Consider the following 21,355-nt stretch of genomic DNA (forward strand, 5'->3'; position numbering starts at 1 on the left):
GCTGAACTCTTCCACAACAATGCATTATGTAAACTGAGGTAACATAAAGGGAAGTACATCTAAATTTCATTCTACAACCTTGTTATGATTGACAATAAAATATCCTTGAAATACCACTATTCTGTTCAAAGGGGCTTTACCGGCATTAGAAACAGACGTTTACATTACCAAAGCACGTGTAAAATATATGTATATACTGATTAGTAAGAAGATACTACTACTACTAATAATAATAATAATAATAACTCAGAACAAAATAGAAAAAAATGAAAAGTAGTGTTGTAGTTAAAAAATATTGTGTGTATATTATATTGTGTATATATCTATATTACTACTATTAACTGTCTACAATATCTATACCATCATCTACTTCATCGCACTACATTAAAAAAAAAAGGTATACAGTCATAACAATCTAAAGAATTAATAAAACGAGCAGCATGGAGAAGAAAACAGCGAATCTGTCAAAATATAAGCATATTAAGTATTTATTAATGTTTTTAAAAATACATAATTCAGACAGAGAACTGTACAAAAAGTCCCTAAAAATATCAGGACAATTACATAAACCTCTATTACAATATGTATATAGTATTATGTATTGTTATTGTTGAATATAATATGAAATATCTTTAGATGCTTTAGATTTATATATCTATAAGGGGGCGTGGCTCTTCGCTCTTAGCCCCGCCCCCTTCCTGACAACCCGCACGCCTCGTGTTGGTCTCCTAGCAACCAGCCCTGCCAGCCCGCTCCGTGCCGCTCCAGGCCGACCGGAGACGCCGCGTCCCGGACTAAAAAGTCGCCTAAACACCGGGGCAGAACCTTCCAGAGCCTCCATGGAACCGGACTCAGAGTGAGCCCAGGGCGCCGCCATGAACGACCGGTACCACCGGGCGGCCCGGGACGGCTACCTGGACGTGCTGAAGGAGGCCACACGGAAGGAGCTGAACGCACCGGATGAGGATGGGATGACACCGACCTTATGGGCCGCGTACCACGGCAACCTGGAGGCGCTCCGGCTCATCGTGGGGCGAGGGTGAGTCCACAGGGACCAGGACCTGCAGCACCGGGTCCACTATACTGGGTTTCTTCCAGAATAATAATGTTACTGCTTATATCAGCACCTCTCAGAGGAGATTCATTTTATTGTCTTTTCTGTCAGTGTATTGATTCTTTTTTATTTTTGTATTATTATTTTGCCTTTTTTGTCAGTTTATTCAAGTGAGAGTTCATTGGAATTAAGAGAGTTTGTCCTAATTCAATCAGAAACCTCACTTATTTTAATAAGAGGGCTTTAAATATGAAACTTAAATCTCTATTATTAGTTAGAGTTGACAATTCTGTGAATATAAAGTTGTGTTTTAAGTGAAATTCATTGGAAATAAGTGGATTTGTCCTCCTTATATTAGAAACCTTACTTATTTTAATAAGAAAGCTTTAATTCTGAAACTGTTATCGCTATAATGAGTCAGAGTTGGTGAACATAAATTGGTTTTTTAAGCGAAAGTTCATTAAGAATAAGTGAATTTGACGAATTTCAATTAGAAACCTCATTTATTTGAATAACAAGGCTTTAAATATAAAACTATTACTACTACTACAAGCATATTCACCACCAAGCTGATCTGTGCCTCCCTCATATTAGCATGAATATAAAAGCATTGTGCCACATTATGTTCCTGTCCCCATCGCTGCATCCAATCAGCGCTGCAGGAGCCAATTAAACGGCCTCATTACAGAGAAAGGTCACTTGCTGCAGGATATCAAACATGTGAAACATAAACTTTACATTTAATCTCACAGATGTGGCTCAGGCTAATCCATTACATAGCACTTATCAGAGCAGGTATAATCTGATTCAGTCAGAATGCAGAAGCCATTTTTACTCAGATCAGTTACTGAAAGGTCAACCACGTCTATACAGAGTGAATTATATGAATGATATGATCTATGAAAGCCTCGTGCACGCTCACACAGAGAGCGTTTGCTGTGTGTTTCTAAGAGATAATTATAAAAGGGGTTTAGGAGTAAGTCTATATTCTGGTGATAAGTTGTACATAATGTATCAGAGATGTCTTTTGTTGGAGGTTTAGGAGACAGACAAAGCAGCCTTTCAGTGCAGTGTAACATTTACTGCAGGCTGCAGTATGTCAGGACGCCGGTGGCAGGTTTATAAGGCGAGCGGTGAAGTGGAGGGCAGTTGAGTTTGATGCTGCGGAGCGACTGCAGACGCAGGGAAAAGGTCACAGTGATGGATAGGGCGTCTTCCTCGTACGCCCGTCCCCGGAGGACGCGGCGCAGAGTGGATGTGAAGCAGAGAAAGACGACTAAAGCTGAGCTGCAGGTCAAAGTTCACCACGAAAGGTAAATGACAACCAGAGGAGAAGCTTTGAGACTTTTTCTCACTTTTTATTATTAGTGCTACAAAACCTTTTATTTTTTAATAAAAGAAGACAAACCAGTCAGTGTTAGGGTTTGTCCTTTCTGGATTTTTTTTAAAAAAAAAAAAAAATTTTTTTTTTTTTTTAAAATTTTTTTTTTTTTTTTTCCTCCCCCCCTAAGAAAAAAAAGATTATAAACAAAATTTATCACAATTCACAAAATATACTATATCCTTCATTAAAGTGAAGAAGAAGATTCTGTTTCTGTGTTCCTGAGCTGTTTCTTACATCAATAACCCCATCCCAAAGTTTCACATATCCTGTTTTCAGGGGAGCTCAGCACCCCGTGTAGTTCCCACCCTGAGAGCCACACTAGGCTAAAAACAGGGTGATATTCCAATAAATACCTCCCTGCCCGTCAGTTAGAAGCCTCTTGGCTGAGATGTGAAAGTATCTTTAACCAATCAGTTGCTCTGGACTCAACCCTCCTTGGACAACCATGACCTGCTGACTGAGTCTTCAGACAGTACTGGTTGGTTTCCGGGTCTCGCTGTGTGATCTGTACTGGATGGGAACTCGCACATTTCTATCCAGAGAGATTCGTCCGGCACCTGGAACTGAAGTTTGATACCGAGCCATACATGTTGCTAGTAAACAGTTTGAGGTTTGTGTGTTGTGAGTCAGAGCTGCTGGCAGAGCTGCAGACGGTCAAGTTACTATGTGAGATAGTTTGGTGTGATTCCTCCTCGGTGTTACTACAGTGATGCATTTCCCGCCTGTACCTCCTGCAATATGATCTGCTTAACTGCCCTTTTCAGTTGACAGGAAAAAGCAAAATATGATGCGCTGAACATAAAAATAAACCTCATGCTATTTGCTCTAATATCAAGTGTGATGTTTGTGCACTTTGCCAGGGTGTGGCACTGCAGACGGGAACCGAAATCAGGGCTCTGTGACCCTGCAATGTGTGGTAACACTGTCTCTGGGTGTCTGCAAAAAAAGACTCTTGGTGTGTGGGATAAATAATGCAACGTCACCTCTGTCATGTTAACTTGCAGCGCTTCAATTATTGATGAGGGCTCAGCCGCAGCGCCATGTGGGTGGAGAGGAAACAGGAAGAGGAGGGGCTTCAGTTCAACACAAACACAGATGTTATTGTAGGATACAGCGTGTGGAGAAGTCAACATGCTGCATGTGCTTCAGTAAAAGCCAAAGTCCAGTGTGTGTTGTTGTTGTTCGAGCTGTCATTGCTTGCACATCATTATGGGTAGTGCTTTGATATCACAGTAATATCCATGTGATGTGTACAACTACGCTCAAGTGAAATCATTATACTCATGCAGCTAATATTGGTGGAAAAAGACTGCAGTCATGAGGAACCTTACACTTTTTGGGGCTACAAGTAATGCTTTTCTTCATTATTGATCACTTTTTAAAGTAAATGATTTATCATAATCTTAAATTTAGACTGTAAAAGGTCAAAAGATAGTGAAACTGTCCAACGTGATTGATTCAGATGGCTTGTTTTGTCTGATATACTAAATATTCAGTTTACAATGAATTAAAATGTAGCAAATAGTCACATTTGAAAAGCTGCACCAAGAGATGTAGCGGCCAAAACATCCTAAACATGTTCAGCAACTACAGCTCATGAAGTGAAAATACTCTATATGGCTCTATACTGCACATCGGTTTCCCTATGATGGATATAAATAGGTCGATGTCATCATTACCTAACTCAAGTAATAACACACAATACCTAAGGGTCCTTTTCACTGTCCAGGAGATGAACTGACAGAGTTGCAGGTCATGTGAGTCATCTTACTTAAGTTTAGTCTGTTGTGTAAGAAGATCAGCAAAGTGAGGTTGAGTTTCTCAGTGAACCTGGGTTACGTCTCTGCACCACGCCAGATCTCTGTAAGAAAACATCTGTTTGGTGCCGAATGCGAAATTAGAAACCTCTGCAGAAAACAGGCCACAAATAAGGAGTTAATTTACAGTTCACATTCATTCATTCATTGTTAATATAAGAATATTGAGTATTAAGTTTCAAGTCTCCACAAGTTGATTTTCATAAAAGGTTCAAATTAGCTCAAACATGCAAAGTGGTTCTTTAAAAAATAATTTCAGTAAAAATATTGTTGAGATCCAACATGGCCTCTCGTCTCCTCCCCATCCAGAGGTGACCCGGACAAGTGTGACATCTGGGGAAACACACCGCTCCACCTGGCAGCTGCAAATGGCCACCACAACTGCCTGTCCTTCCTGGTGGCCTTCGGTGCCAATGTGTGGTGTCTGGACAATGACTACCACACACCGCTGGACATGGCCGCCACCAAGGGACACATGGACTGTGTTCGCTACCTGGACTCCATCGCTGCCAAGCAGATCACCCTCAACCCAAAGCTGGTCGGCAAACTCAAGGACAGGGCGTTCCGCGCCGCAGAGCACCGGATCAAAGACTGTGCAAAGCTCCAGAGGAGGCACCGGGAACGTATGGAGAGGAGGTTCATGAAGGAGTCAGCAGCTTTGGACAACTTAGACGCTATCAGCTTTTCCAGCTACACCAGCGGCAGCACACTGAGCCGAAAGTTCAACACTGTCACCTCCAACATGCCATATTCGCAGGTGGTTGTCTTTATGTTAAAGTAGAATAAATAGATCACGTCCACTTCTGGGTTAACAACTGTTCTGTTAGCTCTCAGTTCTCAACATATTAATAAAAATAAATATTATTAGGCTAGCATTGAGTTTTAAAGCAGTATTAACTCTTTTTTGGCCACTTGGGGGCAGCAGAACAACATTGACATACTTTAATCTCATGAAGAATATATATTGATATGAATGTTGCAAATAGTTGCCTATTTACACATCCAGCAGACAAAGAGCAACATTAGCGTTCATTTGGAGTCATGTTATTGGGAAATAATATAATAATAATAATTTAGTGGTTGAAGAATCACCTAGACTCTAACTTTGTTGTTTGGCGCAGGGTTAGCCAAGTAGCATAGAGTGGGTTTAGAAGAGAACGGTGTTGATGAGAGCTGTGGGAATGAACCAAAACAGTGAAGTTGTAGGCTGTAAAACCAAAGTTAGTTAGATATTTTAAATAGCTGCGAAACGAGTTGTTATGACTGCCATCTGCAAGCCTTGGGGACAATTGCGTCGGTCAAAGTACATACACTAAAAGTGCTGGTTTTCCCACTAACAGGCTCAGATTGTTAGTGTCTGACAAAATCCCTACAGAGTATATGTAGTGTTGGAATATGAAGGTTTCAACTTTCTAGGAAAACAAATGAGAGAAACCCTCCGTGAGTAAAGACATTGTCTGGCAAAGGTTAGTGGAACAATGCCCAGCTTGAAAAGAGGTCAAGGCCCTATTTGAGTGGTAACATTTGGTTTATTCATTTGGTGGTCTGAATGGTATTCAGCATTGTTTCTTAACTACTGTCTATACTTTCCTCTCAGGCAACCCTGCATTCCACAGCCAAGGGCAAGGCCAAGATACAGAAGAAGCTGGAGAAGAAGAAGCAAGTTGATGGGACGTTCAAGATCTACGAGGACGGGAGGAAAAGTGTGCGCTCGCTGTCCGGCCTGCAGCTTGGCAATGACGTCATGTTCCTCAAACAGGGCACATACACAAACTCCAAGGAGCGATCGCGCCTCAACATCCGCGATATGTTCCCCCGCGACAATGACGACGACGCGGATACTGTCTCCCGTGCCATGAGCGACCCGGGCCTCCACGAGGCTGCGTATTCGGAGATCAGTGCCGACTCCGGACGGGATTCCCTGTTCACCCGACCCGGACTCGGCACCATGGTGTTTAGGAGGAACTATATGAGTGGAGGTATGTTTGGAATCGGGGGACGGGATGAAGGGAGTGTAGCAGGGAGTGAACCCGTGGGCCGGGCGCCCAATGTTCGCCTACGAGGACATTTGCCTCGACGCTCGCCCAGCTTCGATGAGGACAGTATTGGCAGCGCCTTGAGCTTGCAAGAAAGAAACCTTCAGGAGTTGCCCTGGGAGGAGACGGATGTTGCGTTGGATCAGGACTTGGAGCCAGAGAACAGTCCTCTGGAGACCTTCCTGGCCTCTCAAAGCCTGAGTGAGTTCATGCAGATTTTCAGACGTGAGAAGATCGACCTGCAGGCCCTGCTGCTTTGTTCAGATCAGGACCTCAGCAGCATTCATATCCCTTTGGGCCCCAGGAAGAAACTTCTGGATGCCTGTAGGAGACGTCTGGAGACACTAGATGAACCAGAGGCCATTGAGGATACTGAGCTTTGAACTTCAGAATCTACATTTTGTTTTATATGGGAAGCACCACTCTCCTTTCTGATAATTTTTTGTTGTCACAAATAAGCTACTGTTTGCGTCAGCATGTAGTGTAGATGACCAACATGAGTAGTTGTGAATGGCCTTAATGTTGCTGTTGACCCAGTCATTAGTCAATTAGTTACATGCAGGGTAAAGATAGAAATTTGTTAACAATGGTTTTGTTTTGAAGGAGGAAGTTACCTTAAAAAAAATAACATATAAGCTATCGCTGGAATCGGTCGACACAAACTAGAATATTTGGTGAGAGAGTCTGAGTGCAAATACCAACAAGTCCAAGACAACTGAGACAATAGAAAAAGCATCTTGAGTCCAGACTTTTAGCTTTTCTAGCTACACCAGCTGCAGCACACTGAGCCACAAGTTCAACACCATCACTTCCAACATGCCATAGTTGTAGGCAGGGGTTGTTTCTTCACCCCGACATCTGATTGGCCACCCCATTGTCCTTACCTCTGCCACTCCACACTGTCTTTCAGAGGCTAGAGTGAAGATACTGGTATCATATGAAACAAGATGACCTAAACTCTATGGAGTTTTTATAAACGTGTTATTTTCGCCTAGTTTATTTGAATATTTCTGCATTCTGGGGTCAATAAACAGAGTTGGAATTGGATAAATTGCATTGGTGTGAACCTGCCAGTTCACAACTAGACGGAACAGTATACCTTCTCCATAACAAAAACTCTCTTTTCTTCTGTTCAACAGCCAGCTTTTTTTTTTTTTTTTTGCAGCTGGATATCATTTGTAGCATCCTAAAATATAAACTGAGGATTTTAGATTACTGTCTACAGTTAGGTTTTATTAATGAAACGATGAGAACTCTCAATAAGAAGAGAGGATTGAGAATTAGGAGCCGTTCATGGGTAAATGGGTAAATTTTAAGGCTTGTGTCAAACAAATTGGTTAGGTGATCTTCCTCCGTCCAGAACTCTGTGATCGACTTCACTAGCTGACATCCCAACATATCTGCTCGGAAATGTCAATGTCATCCTTAGCTGTACATAGCAAACTAACTGTTAGCATGTTAAAGCATGTTTGTTTGAGTCAGTCAGTTTTAAATTCGTGGAATTTTTGACTTAATTTACTATATAATGGTAGATAGCTATTAAAATAAAAACATACATGTAGATAGAATACTTTAACTAAATCAACCACCCGTCACTGCAGCTAGCTTAATCTAATGAGGTCCACAGCTTCCAAAATGACCACACTGCTAAATTAACACCAGTCTTAAGGCAGGGGTTTACCTAATAATCTAGCATCTCATTGTAGACTTTAAGCTCCTGCAATTACATTTTGCTCCCATGTAGCTTTTTCCCTTTACGCTGGCTGAACACACCTCCGCTGGAGACCTTCCTAACTTCACTCATACCTTTGTTGCACTTGTGAAGGTGTGACAACTCAACAGTGGATGATTCTTGAAGTATGTGCGACCGGAGCAAAGTCCTAGCATGGCTCCACCCAACTTCAACCTGCACAGAGATCTAATCAGCCAGAATAACTGAAACACCTGTGTGCAGGTGTGCCAGCTGAGCCTTTTACAAGAACCGATGGCTTTTCTACCTGGCTAAATGGCACCACCTAGTGGCCACTTGTGGTATGGAGCTTTGGAGGACTAGAAGGCGTTGATGTTGATCTCATACATTTTATTTGTTATACATAATGTTATTTTTTTCTATTCGTGTACTGGATTATTACACAGTGAATGCATGCATGATGTAGGCTCCATGTACTGTTATTATTCCCCAGTGCAGTCAGTAAAGGTAGCATGGAGTCTAGTCATCACACTGAAAAGAAGTAATAAACATTTTATGCCACATATACAAACACATGTACACACATTCAGTATTGTGTTTGTATGGATTCTCTTCCAGTGAAATTACTGTTACTGTAACACTTCATGCATCGATGAATGATTTACGTATTAGTGAATGTAATCCTTTGAATGTACAGTTTTCTTACTTTATGACATGTTATTTTACCCCATGGCACATACACAATGGTGACTTACTATATATGGGGTTTATATATGGATGAAAATGGCCCCAGACTGACTGTTGCTCTGCAAACACTGTCGCAATAGTAAAAACAATGTGGTGGTACTGTGAGTTTATGTGAGTGTGTGCTAGATAACACTGTTATCTCAGGTTGCTCCGAGGCGTATTTGGTTTCACTGAAGGTCTGTCTGTCTGTGCACTTGAGAGTATTTTAAAAAACAGTTTTTGTATCTGAAGATGTACCCACAACCGTGATTATCTTTTATTAAAATAAAGTGGAAAATATTGGTGCTCTCCCTGTGTGTGTGTGAGTATGTTTTCATATAAGCAACCAGGCGTTTGCTGAGTATGTGCTTTTGCCTCGGCTCACCCTTCGTGTGTCACTTTGGCCTGTCTGCACAAAAAAAGGACGGACACTGACGGCCTCGATTAGTGATTGTGTGAGTAAAAACAACAAGCTCAAGGCCGTGGGAGGATGTAAGTAGAGCTGTCAGACAGCCTGCCGTTCTTATGTTCGTGTCTCTGCAGTACCTGCTGTCCTGCGGAGTAAAAACACACACACACTGCATCTTTTAAAGAGCACACTGCAGTCAGTCAGCATGGCCTCAAGCCCAGAGTGCTGGCCTGACTCCAGAATAAAAGCAGCACTGACATTAGATATGTGCACTCAGATTTATATACTCCCACCTGCGCCAACACATAAACACACCCCAACCATCAGGCCACATTCCTGCACACCAGCATCTTCTCCTTTCCCCTCTGCACTTTCCCCCCAGTGAGGGAACAACTGAACAGCCACTGTTAATCCACTTCTCAGCCCTCCTTTCTCTCCCTCTCCTTTCCCAGGACATTTGCCAAGGTTACAGAGATGGGAGGGGAGAGTGGTGGTGGTGGTGGGGGAGCTGACACAAAGAAACACGAGGGGGGTGAGCGGCATGCAGAATGTATGAGACACCAGAGAGGAGGGAGACTCTGGGCTGAGCAGCTGTAGTTGTGTGAGAGGATTTTTTGGGTCCATCACGTCACAGTGTAGCCTTACATCTTCGGGCTGTGGGACAATAAATTCCACTGCTGCTGGTTGCATCAGGAGTCAGCTGACAGAGGGGGGAAAAAAGGGAGGAAACAGTGTAAGAGAGATCAGGAGGAGGTAGGAGAGGAGGGTCCACGAGGCTCTTGAAGCTGCAGGAAGGGGGCTGGGCCTCTCTGACAATGCTCCTCGCCAAAAAGGACTTTCGCAATGCTTGACCTGTGGACTCTTTGCTCAGGGTGCGAGCGCATAGAGGCAGCGGTGAGGACGCAAACCCCATGGTGACTTTGTTTTGAGCCGGTGATCAGCACAAGGAGGCAGGAGCTGACATGCAGAATGTACCGGAGGAGTGGAGGGAAGGACGGGATGAGAGAGGAGAGGGGAGGATGGGGGAGACGCTGGTCAGGAGGAAAGGGGATTCAGAACCCAGCGGAGAGAGGAAGGAGGGAGAGGAGTGGAAGAAGATCGGAAGCGAGGAGGTGGAGAAGGAGTCGATGATGATGGAGCTGACGCGGCTGGTGCAGAAGGTGGTGAAGGAGAGCAGCTGGTGGGAGAGGAGGGGGATCGACTGCAGCATCCTGGCAGCGGCGTTCCTCTGTCTGCCACCTGGTAAGAGTCTGCACACACGTGGAAACTTCACACAGCGGCTCGGATCCTGGGTTGGTTTCATTTAAAGGTCAAAAAAAGTCACTAAATGTTGTCAGTGAAGAGGGTAAGTTATTACTTATTTATGTTTTTGAGGTATTTCATACATCAGCCTGCCTCAGAACTGGAGATAAAAATAAACCTTTTGGCTGAATCTGACATATTTACATCATATTGATTAGTTACTGTGTGCTGGCCCCAATAAATGGATAAAATGTGGTGAACTTTCTTGGAAGTAGGACTTACATTTTATTTTATCACCGTGAATTATATTTACTATATTGTCTCTACAGTGCAGAATTTATACTGGAGGAAAAGCCCAAGGTGACTTCTTTATTAATTAATTAATTTCTTGTCTTTGGCTGCAACTAACAGTTCTTTTTATTACAATTGAATCACTTATTTGGTCTATTAAATGTCGACAAATTATTAAAAGTGCCAGTCACACACTTCGATAGAACAATGTGAAGTTTTCAAAGTGCTCGTGTTGTCAGATCCAACAGTCCCAATCCCCAAAATATTCAGTTTAATGTCAAAAACAGCAAGGAAAAGTATAAAATATTCCCATTTGAGGAGCTGAAACCAGAGAATTTTTGCTTTAATTAGGAATAAATTAGCAAAACCGAGCTCTCTGTCAGCTCATGGACTAATCACTTGCTGTTTAATATTGTGTATCAAGCCTTACAGATAATGAAATCATAATTATTTCAGCCCGTGTCTCCTCTATTAATTAAGCATCAGGCATGTTTACATTTTTAAAATACACACACAGCTCTTCTGGTCCCACATTGTTGTCGTAGCTGGTTCACACTGGCAGAGTCCCGTGGTCCCCCTCTATCTGGGTCACTGGTGGTCAGCTACTGACCTCAATTAGGACGAGTGTCTATTGTGACTCCCGTCACTCGATCATTGGAGCTGACAGCTTCCAGCAGCACCACAGGACACCTGGCTCCAGCTTCATTTGAAATCCAGACTTGTAGACGTCCCTGCAGTTAAAGCTGCTGCATTCACTCTGTTGTTATGAGTCCTCGTATGAATCCACGAGGGTGTAGTCGCGGAGGGGTGAAGAAGTTCTCACATCTGAACTGAGTTGCGCAGAGCAGCCGAGCAGGCATCTGTCATTGTGTATCAGAGCTTGTGACTTATCACCTCAAAATAGGCTCCTTTGAAATAGGAGGTGCTGTTTATTAGCACCGCTTTATTGGGCTAGGAACATAAACCCAGATGATGGAGAAGCTTCACTGGCTGCAGGGTTATTAAAGGTAAAAAAGCCCAACCTGCTACCACAGTGCAACCACATGAACGCTGCATCCCATTAATTATTGAGTGTGAGCAGAGTGAGGTCAGTTTACCGTTAAACTTCAGGAAGTTAGTATAAATCTTTTAATGTTTGTGGATTGCATGATCAGAGACAATTAAAGAATATCATGAATTTAAATGCAGTAAAAGCTCATTTCTGCATTACCTGCAGGTAAATGTAAACAATAGCGCCGCAGTGATGTAATCATGTAAAGGTGTCAGGCACAAAGCGCCACAGTCACCTCCAGTTGAGGATAAAGTTTCTTTCTTTCACCTGATCTTCCTGCCCGGTTGTAAGGCACACGCTGCCGCAGTGCAACGGCAGGCTGGTGCTCACATGACAGCTGTTTTCAGCCACACGGCGGCGTTGCCGTGGGGATGACAGCGAGGGTCAGATGGCCTGTAAATCCCACTCAAATACCTCAACAACTATTGGATGGATTAGCCTTAAAATAGCCATTTATGGTCCCAAGAATTAATCCCTGTATCTGTGCTGATCTCCTGACTTTTAATGCAGCAACAGTCAAAATCTCCACTTGAGTTTGAGGCTGAATGCTAACTGTTAGCATGTCGTCCTGCACTGTAAATACAGCCTTTAATCAACAGTACACGGAAATATGTTCATGAAATGATTTTTAGGAGAGAAAGCCATCTCATAAACTCCCATAAACTCATTAGGAAACTGATTACTGAGCTAATAAATCAAGTGGGAAATCATTTTTTATAGCAGCTAATGGAGCTCCCCCTGCTGGCCATTACACAGGCTGCAGGTTTAAACTCAGTCCATTATATATACTGTCAATATGAGCAACCCCTTTCACATTATTGTAGAAATATTGATTGTAGCAGCTTTATTTTGCATATTAAAGTAACTATGCTAATGTTATCATCATTATAATGCATACTAGCCCTGATGGGTATGAACACTGTCAGTGATATACCGTCGTGTTGCCGAGGTCGAGGTGTCGGTAGATTCCCTGTGCTCTGTCTGTCTCGCAGCCTTCTTGCTGCTGGGCTCCTCGCAGGTCCTGTGGTTTTCAGCCGGCGTGCTGCTGATGGGCCTCGCTCACGCTGTCATCACCATCAAAGGGACACATCTGGCCAGCCACGGGGCCCTGAGCGAGTCGCCGGCCTGGGCAAAGTTCTGGGCCGTCTTCTTCATCGAGGTGAGGAACAAAAACACCTGAGGGCAAAGCTCATTTTTCACTTCATTACTGTCACATGTAAAAATACTGCTGCCCCTGAGCAAGGACATTAAAGGACCAGTTTGACATTTTTGGATAAATGCTTATTTGCTTTCTTGCCGTGAGTTAGCTGAGAAGATTGATACCATACTCATGTATGTAAGGTAAATTTGAAGCTAGTGCTAGCAGCTAGTTAGCTTAGCATAGCATAGACAGCTCTCCTGGCTCTGTAGGGTAACAAAATCCACCTGTCAGCACCTTTAAAGATCAATAATTAACACGTGATATCTCCTATCTGTGATATATAATCTGTACAAACACTGAAGTCTATAAATGTTATGTTATTGTGCCTATTTACTGGTTTTGCTGGTTGCCTGGCAACCACACAGTGACAACAAGGATCCAGGACGTCACTGCCCCATCTGGGTCAAGAAATATTTGTCTTTTCTATACTTTGTTGTTTTGTGTAAATGTTTAAAGCTATTATATGTAAAATTTCAGCATTAAAAGGCCTCTAAACAGAAGATCTATGTTATATATTTGTTATTATTTACATTTATGTTGTTGTTTGGATGTGAGAAACCCACCTAGCAGCAGAAATGACTTAATTAGTGAGCTTTAGAGGTGCTGGTAGGTGGACTGTGTGCAAATTCGAACAGAGCTGCTAGCTGTCTCCACACTTTATGCTAAGCTAACGGGCTGTAGCTTCATATAGATGAGAGCATCACATCCAGGTGCCTCTTGGGTGAAAGCATTTCTTCTAATGTGACTGGCAGTAAATGTTAAATCTCATGGCTTTGCCAATTTAATATGATAAAATAAGAATATTGTATTTCTTTGTAGCCATTAGGAGCTAAAATCCTGAAGCAAGCAAGGAAACTGCCGATCAATGATTGGCGTTGTTATATAGAAAAAATGCAGAAATAAGTGTTGGTGTGTGTCCTTTAATGTTGAAATACCCTCTGCTCCACACTGTCAAACCAAACTCCATTCAAAAAACAGCTGTTTTAATGTAGGGACATATTTTCTCAAAGTGAAAACTTTATTTACATCATCACTAAGACTCTAAATCTCTTCAACCTACAGAGTAGTTTCATCTATTTATCTTACAGACATGAGAGTGCTATCAATCTTCTCATCTAACTCTCAGGAATAAAGTTTATTTCCTTAAACTCGCTGCTGTTGTATACATCTGCTGTAAGTGTGTGTGAGTGTGAGGCCTCACGCTCAGTCCACCGACGTGTGTGTGAGTGTGAGGCCTCACGCTCAGTCCACCGACGTGTACGACCCTAGAAACAGTAATATTTACAAGAGTGAATGATTATCCCTCCCGGATGAGTTTAACACAGTGAGCGAAGTTATTAAAGCCGTGTTTAATAACCTCAGAGCTAGAACACAGTGAACCTTTGAACCTGTGGATTCGGATGTTTACTGAACATTTAGTGCCTCTTAAAGCAAACAAAATGTTATCCTAACCTTTGACCCCAGCCTATTATTAGCTGCTCATCAAAGCATATGGAGAAAAACAACAAGACTAAGCAAGTAAATACCAATATGGATCATTTTTATTCATTGTTTGTATGCAAAAAAGTAATCTCTAAAAAACAATAATTTAACTAGTTACCTAACAATTGAAATCTATTATCTGGCTACTGTAAAACTTCCAATAAAAGCAGGGTCCCTAACAGATGCAGGTCTCCTTTAAAAGCCTGGTGTGGCTACATGTTTTGACAAGTAAACGCAGGTCTCCAATAGAGGCCTGGTCTGGATTTTATAGAAATTATCTCGATGTATAAAACCTCTTAAAACCCACCAAGTCGTTTCAATCTCCTACACAAATATAAATGTTTAAACTTCTGTCAATATGTTGATAATGAACATCGTTAGATCAGTTATAGATTCTCCACAATTCAATCTTTCACTATATTTTACGAAAACTATCAACAACAAAGTATAATGTTAATTCATAACGTTAACATCAGGTAACACGGTAAACAAGAGAGATGGAAAACAACCTCTGAAGCATCATAATCATCAAGTTAGTTGTCAAATTTGCTGAACAAAACTCAAGAGAAGCAGCAGTTAGAGTTTAGTTTAGTGTTGTGCTAAAGGAATTAAAGGCCTGTCCCAAATAGAGGCCTGTCCCCAATAGTGGCCTGTCCCCAATAGAGGCCTGTCCCAAATAGAGGCCTGTCCCCAATAGAGGCAGGGGGAGTTCAGTGATTTAAGCAAATAAATGCCGAGGCTATTATTAGAAGTTTTACGGTTATCCTGTGTTTTTTTTTCTGTAGTAAAACACAAACTAGCTAGCTACCTCGTTAGGTAGTGTTTTGCTAAAATTATTTAACTAGCTAGCTAATGATTGACGTAGATTAGCTTGCTGGTTAGCTTCTGGTTTGCACTGTAGCAAACGCTAACTGACTATCTAGCTAATGTTTATCTAGCTAGTAATCTAATTATTTCTGTAGTAAAATATATCTAACTTTGTCTTAATAAGATATTACAGCTAATATGGAGATTGATTTATTTCATATTATGCTGTTTGAAGAAATTCTGTTTTACTGTGAAATATTCTTTTCTAATTATTAATCTCTGATTAAGGTACAAATTCTTAAATTCAGCTCAATAAAGTGACCAAAATACTTATTTTAAGAAACTTGAAGAACTGAGTTTTTATTGCTCGTGAGAAGCAGAAGATTTTTGGCTGTTTAGGCCCATTACAGCCTTTGAGTGGCTAGAAAATGTGATTATATTTAAGAATATTTGGCTTGTTTCTAGCAGGGCTGCTTTGTTTGTGTTGCATCAGTTTTGTTGTTTTGGATGTTCATAAACGTGCCCATCTGTCCTTGTGTTCATCCACTCAGATCTGTGGCTCATTCTCAGCGCGAGCCGGCATTCAGGGCCACATTAAGATGCATCACGCTCACACTAATGTCATTGGACTGGGTGACTCCAGCGTATGGAAGGTCCCCTTCCTGCCTCGCACTGTCTACCTGTTTATAGCTCCCCTGGCCGTGCCTATCATCACTCCACTTGTTGCACTCGGTAAGAGGCGCCACAGGACCGAGAAAGGGCTAGACGCTTTATGGGTTTACTCAAATATTTCAACATTAAATGTGACTGTCAGCGTAAAGTTATTACCTTCTGATGCTGTTCAAGTTCCCGTGTTACCTCGCCTCTCTCACTCAGCTGTGAGTTTATTCTCATACATGTGATGGTTTCTGATTCTCTGGTTTTTGCAGCTCACCTGAAAGGACACTCTTTGGCCCACATCGTCAGGACCATCCTGATGGTAACACTGGGCCTGTATTCACAGTACTGGCTGCTGATCCACGTCTCCGGGTTCCTGTCGCCCCTCAGCGCTTTGCTCTGCATGCTTGTGTGCAGAGCGATGTTCTCTGTGCCGTATATCCATGTCAACATTTTCCAGGTGAGAAATACCTGCAGTACGGTACATGTTCTGGAGCCGTGTGAGACGGCACTGAGGTGCTTTGAGCTAAATGTCAGCATGGTAACATGCAGGGGCCGGTTGCAGCATCTGGTCTTTATGAAACCTGGTCTTAAGTGCTAAGTTGGTCTTTGTTATTATAGATAACAGTAATAAAATGTGTGTCTTTAAATGTGGCGAACAAAGTTTTCTTTATACACGTTTTGTTGAGCAAGATAATCTTCACAAGTAACTCCACGTTTATGGTTTTTGAAGTGTCAGAAGTTAAAAGCTAACGTTAACGGCTATAAACAAACTAAACCACGGTTGCAAGACTCCAACGTCACCACCACTAAACCTCCAACTTGTGTTTAAATCTTGTAATCAAAATCTATGAGCTGGAAAGTTTGAGTTCGAACAGTTTGCGGTAGATAAGACAACTTCTGCAGTCGCAGTCAGCCACTTGTTAGCAACCGTCTTTTTTCGGACACACAAGAGGAGTATTAACTATTATTATAATTATTATTATAGTATTTTATGTTATAGAACAAAACATAAAAACCTCTTAAGGCATCTAACTACAAACCCATTCAAAAAACCCCACTGACTTTGAGGAGAGGTGCATAAATGCTAACTAATTTCTGGGTTTTAGAGCTCCTGCTGCTACATGTAGAGAACAATCTCACATATCATCCATTGAATAGATTTTCTGGAGCTTGCAGTCGTATCAGTGGCGTAGCAGTGGCCAACTTGAACCAACACCGCCAAGAACTCCTTGAAAATTTGATCCACATTTCCCTGACAGCTGGGTAAAATCCTTCGCTAATTAAGATAATGTGATATGACAGAAAGCTCCAGAACAGCTACTAAATGGGCTCCAACATGCTAAAATCAGACAAATATCAGTCATATGTGTTCACCTCTCACAGACTCGGCAAAGACTGCAGTGCCATTTCAGGCCTAAAGATTATGAGAGCACCTCTTGTTGAATGCAGCTTTGTGTTCTCACAGATCAGACCAGTCGGGGAACTAAAGGGATAAAAAGGAACAATTCATGCATGACTTTCCCAGTTGGAGTCTCGCAGGTCATTGTGCATTGTTCTGATCAAAGTGTGTGAAGGTGGATTAGAAAACACAGGTTCTTGATGTGAAGTCGGAGGTCTAACGGGGCAAAAATGTTTGTTCTCTCTGGGGGGTCGGACTGAAAACCTGTTCTCTCTCCCGTCTCCTGGTGCTGTTGTTGGACATTGACCTGTATTTATTCCCCCTGAACTCAGCGTTCCCATGTACTTCTAACCGGGGGTGACCTTTGGTTTGGTTGACTCTGGTGTCTCAGAAACATTGTGTACTAAAAACTCTCCTCATTTGGGGACGTTTTCTTGTTGTTGTGGTCCATCGATGTCAAACAAATAATACAATTTGAGGAATTGAAATCCAGTTTGGCAGAAGTGGCTCCTGATGAACATTTTTTCTTGCGTTTTATTTAATTTTTTGTCATGTTTTTCTGCAACCACATTTTATTTTTGTAATATTTTGGCTCTCTCACTTCACGGTGCTGTATAGATATGATTATAATATGGCTCTGCTGTTCATTAAAACGATCATTAAGCCGGTGTTTAACTATCATTTCAGTGGATTTTGGGCTAATACATTTTCCTAATGAAAGGTACAATGTGTACTTTCTGGCCACATGCTCCAATAAAATAGGGGGCAGCATTTCACCTCCTCCCACCCTCGATGCCAAGACAGGTTCAACATTGTTCACGAATAATAAACCTGGCAATGTCCTCAAAAATGTAAAAAACTTTCCAACAGTACATTGCAATATAACCTCTGGGTGGTTTATGTGCTGTTACTTACTGCGACCTTATGAACCTAAAATAATCACATTTTGCTGTGATTTTTTTGCAATAAACAAGTCAAAAGGATGCCGAAATAACGACATCATCATGGCAATTTGTAAAAAGTCTGAATTCCTACTTTGTCCAGTTTGTCCACAAGATGACAAACAAACATGTTTTAAAATGTTTGTTTTCTGAATGGACTTTGGTTTGATCCGGGCTGTGCTAACTTAGTTCACAGTGAAGTAAAAACAAGACCTTGGATTAAATAACACAGTGACCTTCTCACCGGGATGATATGATACATGTGACTGCCTGTAGACATTTAACCAAACACGTCTAATACTGTGTACTGTGTGTATTCGGCAGCACATCGGCCTCCACATGTTCTCTCAGACCCGCCGACCAAAGAGGATCTACCAGATGACCCACGGAGTCCTGAACCTCCCTCGCAACTTCCTGCTGGACTGGATGTTTGGACACTCGCTTATCAACTGCCACGTGGAGCACCACCTCTTTCCCTTCCTGTCTGATAACATGTGTTTAAAGGTACCAAACAGCCCCAAATCATTATTATGTTATCACTTTCCACATGTAGCGTTTGACCTGGGATTGTTCTTCACTGCAGTGGATTGTTGTGCAACAGAGATGCTTTGTGGCACGGTTGATAAGCTAAGGTTGACCCTGTGTCTCTCCAGGTGAAGCCCGTCGTGTCCAAGTATCTGACTGAAAAGCAGCTCCCGTACCAGCAGGACAGCTACCTCTCCCGCCTCCGCCTTTTCTTCCACAAATACCAGGAGCTGATGGTGTTTGCTCCGCCGATCACAGAGCTGGTGGGAGTGCAGTGAAGGAGAAAAACCCATTCAGACTAATGCTGCTAAAAAAGCACAAGCTTCAGTGTTTAAATGCATTTCTGCCGACTTGTTACAACCTGCACAGTCCAGGTTTAAAGAGTCTCTAATATATAGGATAGGTTTTTAATCAATAACACACGATGTTAGGAGCTAAATTAACATGAAATCTTCATGATATTGTTTTTTATTACTTAAACTAGATGTATATCATGCACTGTTAGAGGTAATTTAATAAATAGCACAACTACATTTTAATGGGGTTTAATGGGCGCTGCATTAAAAGTCTAAAGTGGTAGATTAATCACAGCTTTTGAACTGACCTGAGGCCTGTTTCATGTCTCTGTGAAGTGCCTGCTGGTCCTGGTTAACTGGTTCTACAAAGATGGATGCCAGCCACCTCCATTAACTCTGGAAATTGTTGATACTCACATGCAGCTGTAGAAAATAACACTTCATTAAGGTAAAAGTTAGAAACTAAGCACAGTAGAGAGTATAAATATAGCAATAAAAATAGAAAAATAAGCAACCAAACTAACCAAATGTGTTTAAATCTTACAGGATTTAATATACGTTTTCGTACATCAGGCTACCTATAATTTATTTGCATTTTTCAGAATAAAATGAGTTAAAATCAAATCAGTCAAAATATTGTACAAAAAACTCATTTTCACCATGAATAGAAACTATTTAAAGCTGCAGTAGGTATCTTTTACAAATAATATTTTTTGTCACATTTGTTGAAACTTTTACTATACCCTGACAATAGAACATGAGACAGATAATGTGTGAAAAAATCTGGTTCCTCTGGCTCCTCCTAGTGGCTCCTAATGGGATTTTCTTGTAAATCCCAAAATGACCCACTGCAGCTTTAGTAGTAGTATTTCAGACGTTTCTTTTTAGATTATGCTTCTGTTCTTTATGCTAAGCTAGGCTAATCACCTCCAGCTGGCTCCAGCACCGTACTGCGTTTACCAGTACAGACAGACAGGAGTTGATCTCCTCATCTAACTCAGCAGAACAGTGACAGACTGCAGACAGTGGAAACGTGTCTTAAACTGCAGCTGTAATGAAGTCATTGATCCAGCTTTGTGAGACAGCCCCCCTCCCCGTTGCCGTAGTGACAGATGTTGGTGCCGTTGTTGTCGATGCAAATGTTTGACTTTTCTTTGTCCTCATGTCAAAGGCACATCCGTGACTGCACTGTAGTTTCGGTCCACGCAGTAGAGGTGTTTCAGTGTATTTTATGTGGTCTGATAATAAACGTTAACATGAATTTTCAAGAATTAAACTTTGTTTTGTTGCTTTTATTGACAGTTTAATGTTCAGTATCCAATCATCTGCGCTGCCTTTATTAAATAGTCTATTTATACACATTAAAATAAACCATCCATAACTTCTCTGAACTCTAGAAACCAGTTGTTCCCAAACCATTGTCTATCTTTTAGAAAAAGTTTAAAGGGTTTCTAGGTTGTTTTCTCTTTGGTTGTTATAACTGCATACTTTTTTAAGGCAGGATGATGAGATATCGACCTATTGTGTTTAAGTTTTCTTACTCCTTTTAAAATCAAGAAGGCCTTGTGACCCCCTGTGAAGCTTTGGCGACCCCTAGTGGGGAATCTGCCCTAAAACATTTGTGACTTTTTATGCATGATCAGGGGTGAAAATAACAAGAATAAATCCAACACTAATTTCTCTGTTCATACTTGTTTTGTTCGGCACTTGTCTATGTCTTACTCACTTACAGCGGCAGACTTCCCTTCCTCTTTTTCTGTGGAAGCTTTTTCTGGTTAACTTTATGTATGAATTATTTTAATTAAAGATTTAAAACATATAAACCTTTGAATCCTTTTAAAATCTCTGCAGAATAAACTCAGAGAGAAAATGTAAGAAGGATTTTAAGTTTTTTATCTTGTAAACAAAAGAACATGTCCCTGATTGGCTGCACACACATGATTAATCACAGAGCCACATGAGAGCTGCTCAATATGATCCTCTTACACTTCACTGTGAGTCTTATTCTGTTGATCTGTTAGCTCTTCTTTCCCTCACAGTAATTATCTGACAACCACAGGCTGTGGTCACTTGGTGGCAGCATTTGCCCTCAGTCTTTCTGTCTTTGTTGTTTTTTTGTTGCTCTGTGATCTTGCTGATTCACTCCGTATTTTTGCCTTTCACTGGATTTTTCTATTTGCACTTTGGATCAGCAGAAATGCCCACTTGGCAAAAGCCTGACACAAAGATCTCCTCAGATTCATTGAGATAGTTCAATCACGCTGTACCAGGTACAACAGAGCCACAGTGCAGTTAATGAGTGAGTGAATGTCTGCAAACAATCAAACTTGTAAGATTTAGTTCA

At 41.6% G+C, this 21,355-nt stretch overlaps 2 protein-coding genes across 3 annotated transcripts; both read left to right on the forward strand.

Annotated features, from left to right (window-relative positions):
• Positions 1-661: 661 nt before the first annotated feature.
• Positions 662-9,013, forward strand: LOC127373232 (pre-mRNA splicing regulator USH1G-like). 2 transcript variants are annotated; one of them, XM_051417503.1, is made up of 3 exons: positions 662-1,039; positions 4,565-5,012; positions 5,853-9,013. In XM_051417503.1, exons 1-3 carry the CDS (start codon positions 876-878, stop codon positions 6,672-6,674), a joined length of 1,434 nt encoding a protein of 477 aa, XP_051273463.1. In that variant the 5' UTR covers positions 662-875; the 3' UTR covers positions 6,675-9,013. The 2 variants fall into 2 exon arrangements, with proteins under 2 accessions (XP_051273463.1, XP_051273464.1); XM_051417504.1 differs by lacking the exon at positions 662-1,039 and adding an exon at positions 1,260-2,367.
• A 676-nt stretch (positions 9,014-9,689) lies between these two features.
• On the forward strand, positions 9,690-20,287 carry fads6 (fatty acid desaturase 6). Its single transcript, XM_051417505.1, has 6 exons — positions 9,690-10,358; positions 12,693-12,859; positions 15,742-15,922; positions 16,120-16,307; positions 18,515-18,694; positions 18,844-20,287. The coding sequence occupies exons 1-6, from the start codon at positions 10,079-10,081 to the stop codon at positions 18,991-18,993; spliced, it is 1,146 nt and encodes a 381-aa protein (XP_051273465.1). The 5' UTR covers positions 9,690-10,078; the 3' UTR covers positions 18,994-20,287.
• The last annotated feature ends 1,068 nt before the right edge of the window (positions 20,288-21,355 follow it).

The sequence above is a fragment of the Dicentrarchus labrax genome, unplaced genomic scaffold (genome assembly GCF_905237075.1).
Source record: "Dicentrarchus labrax unplaced genomic scaffold, dlabrax2021, whole genome shotgun sequence".
Taxonomy (NCBI): domain Eukaryota; kingdom Metazoa; phylum Chordata; class Actinopteri; family Moronidae; genus Dicentrarchus; species Dicentrarchus labrax.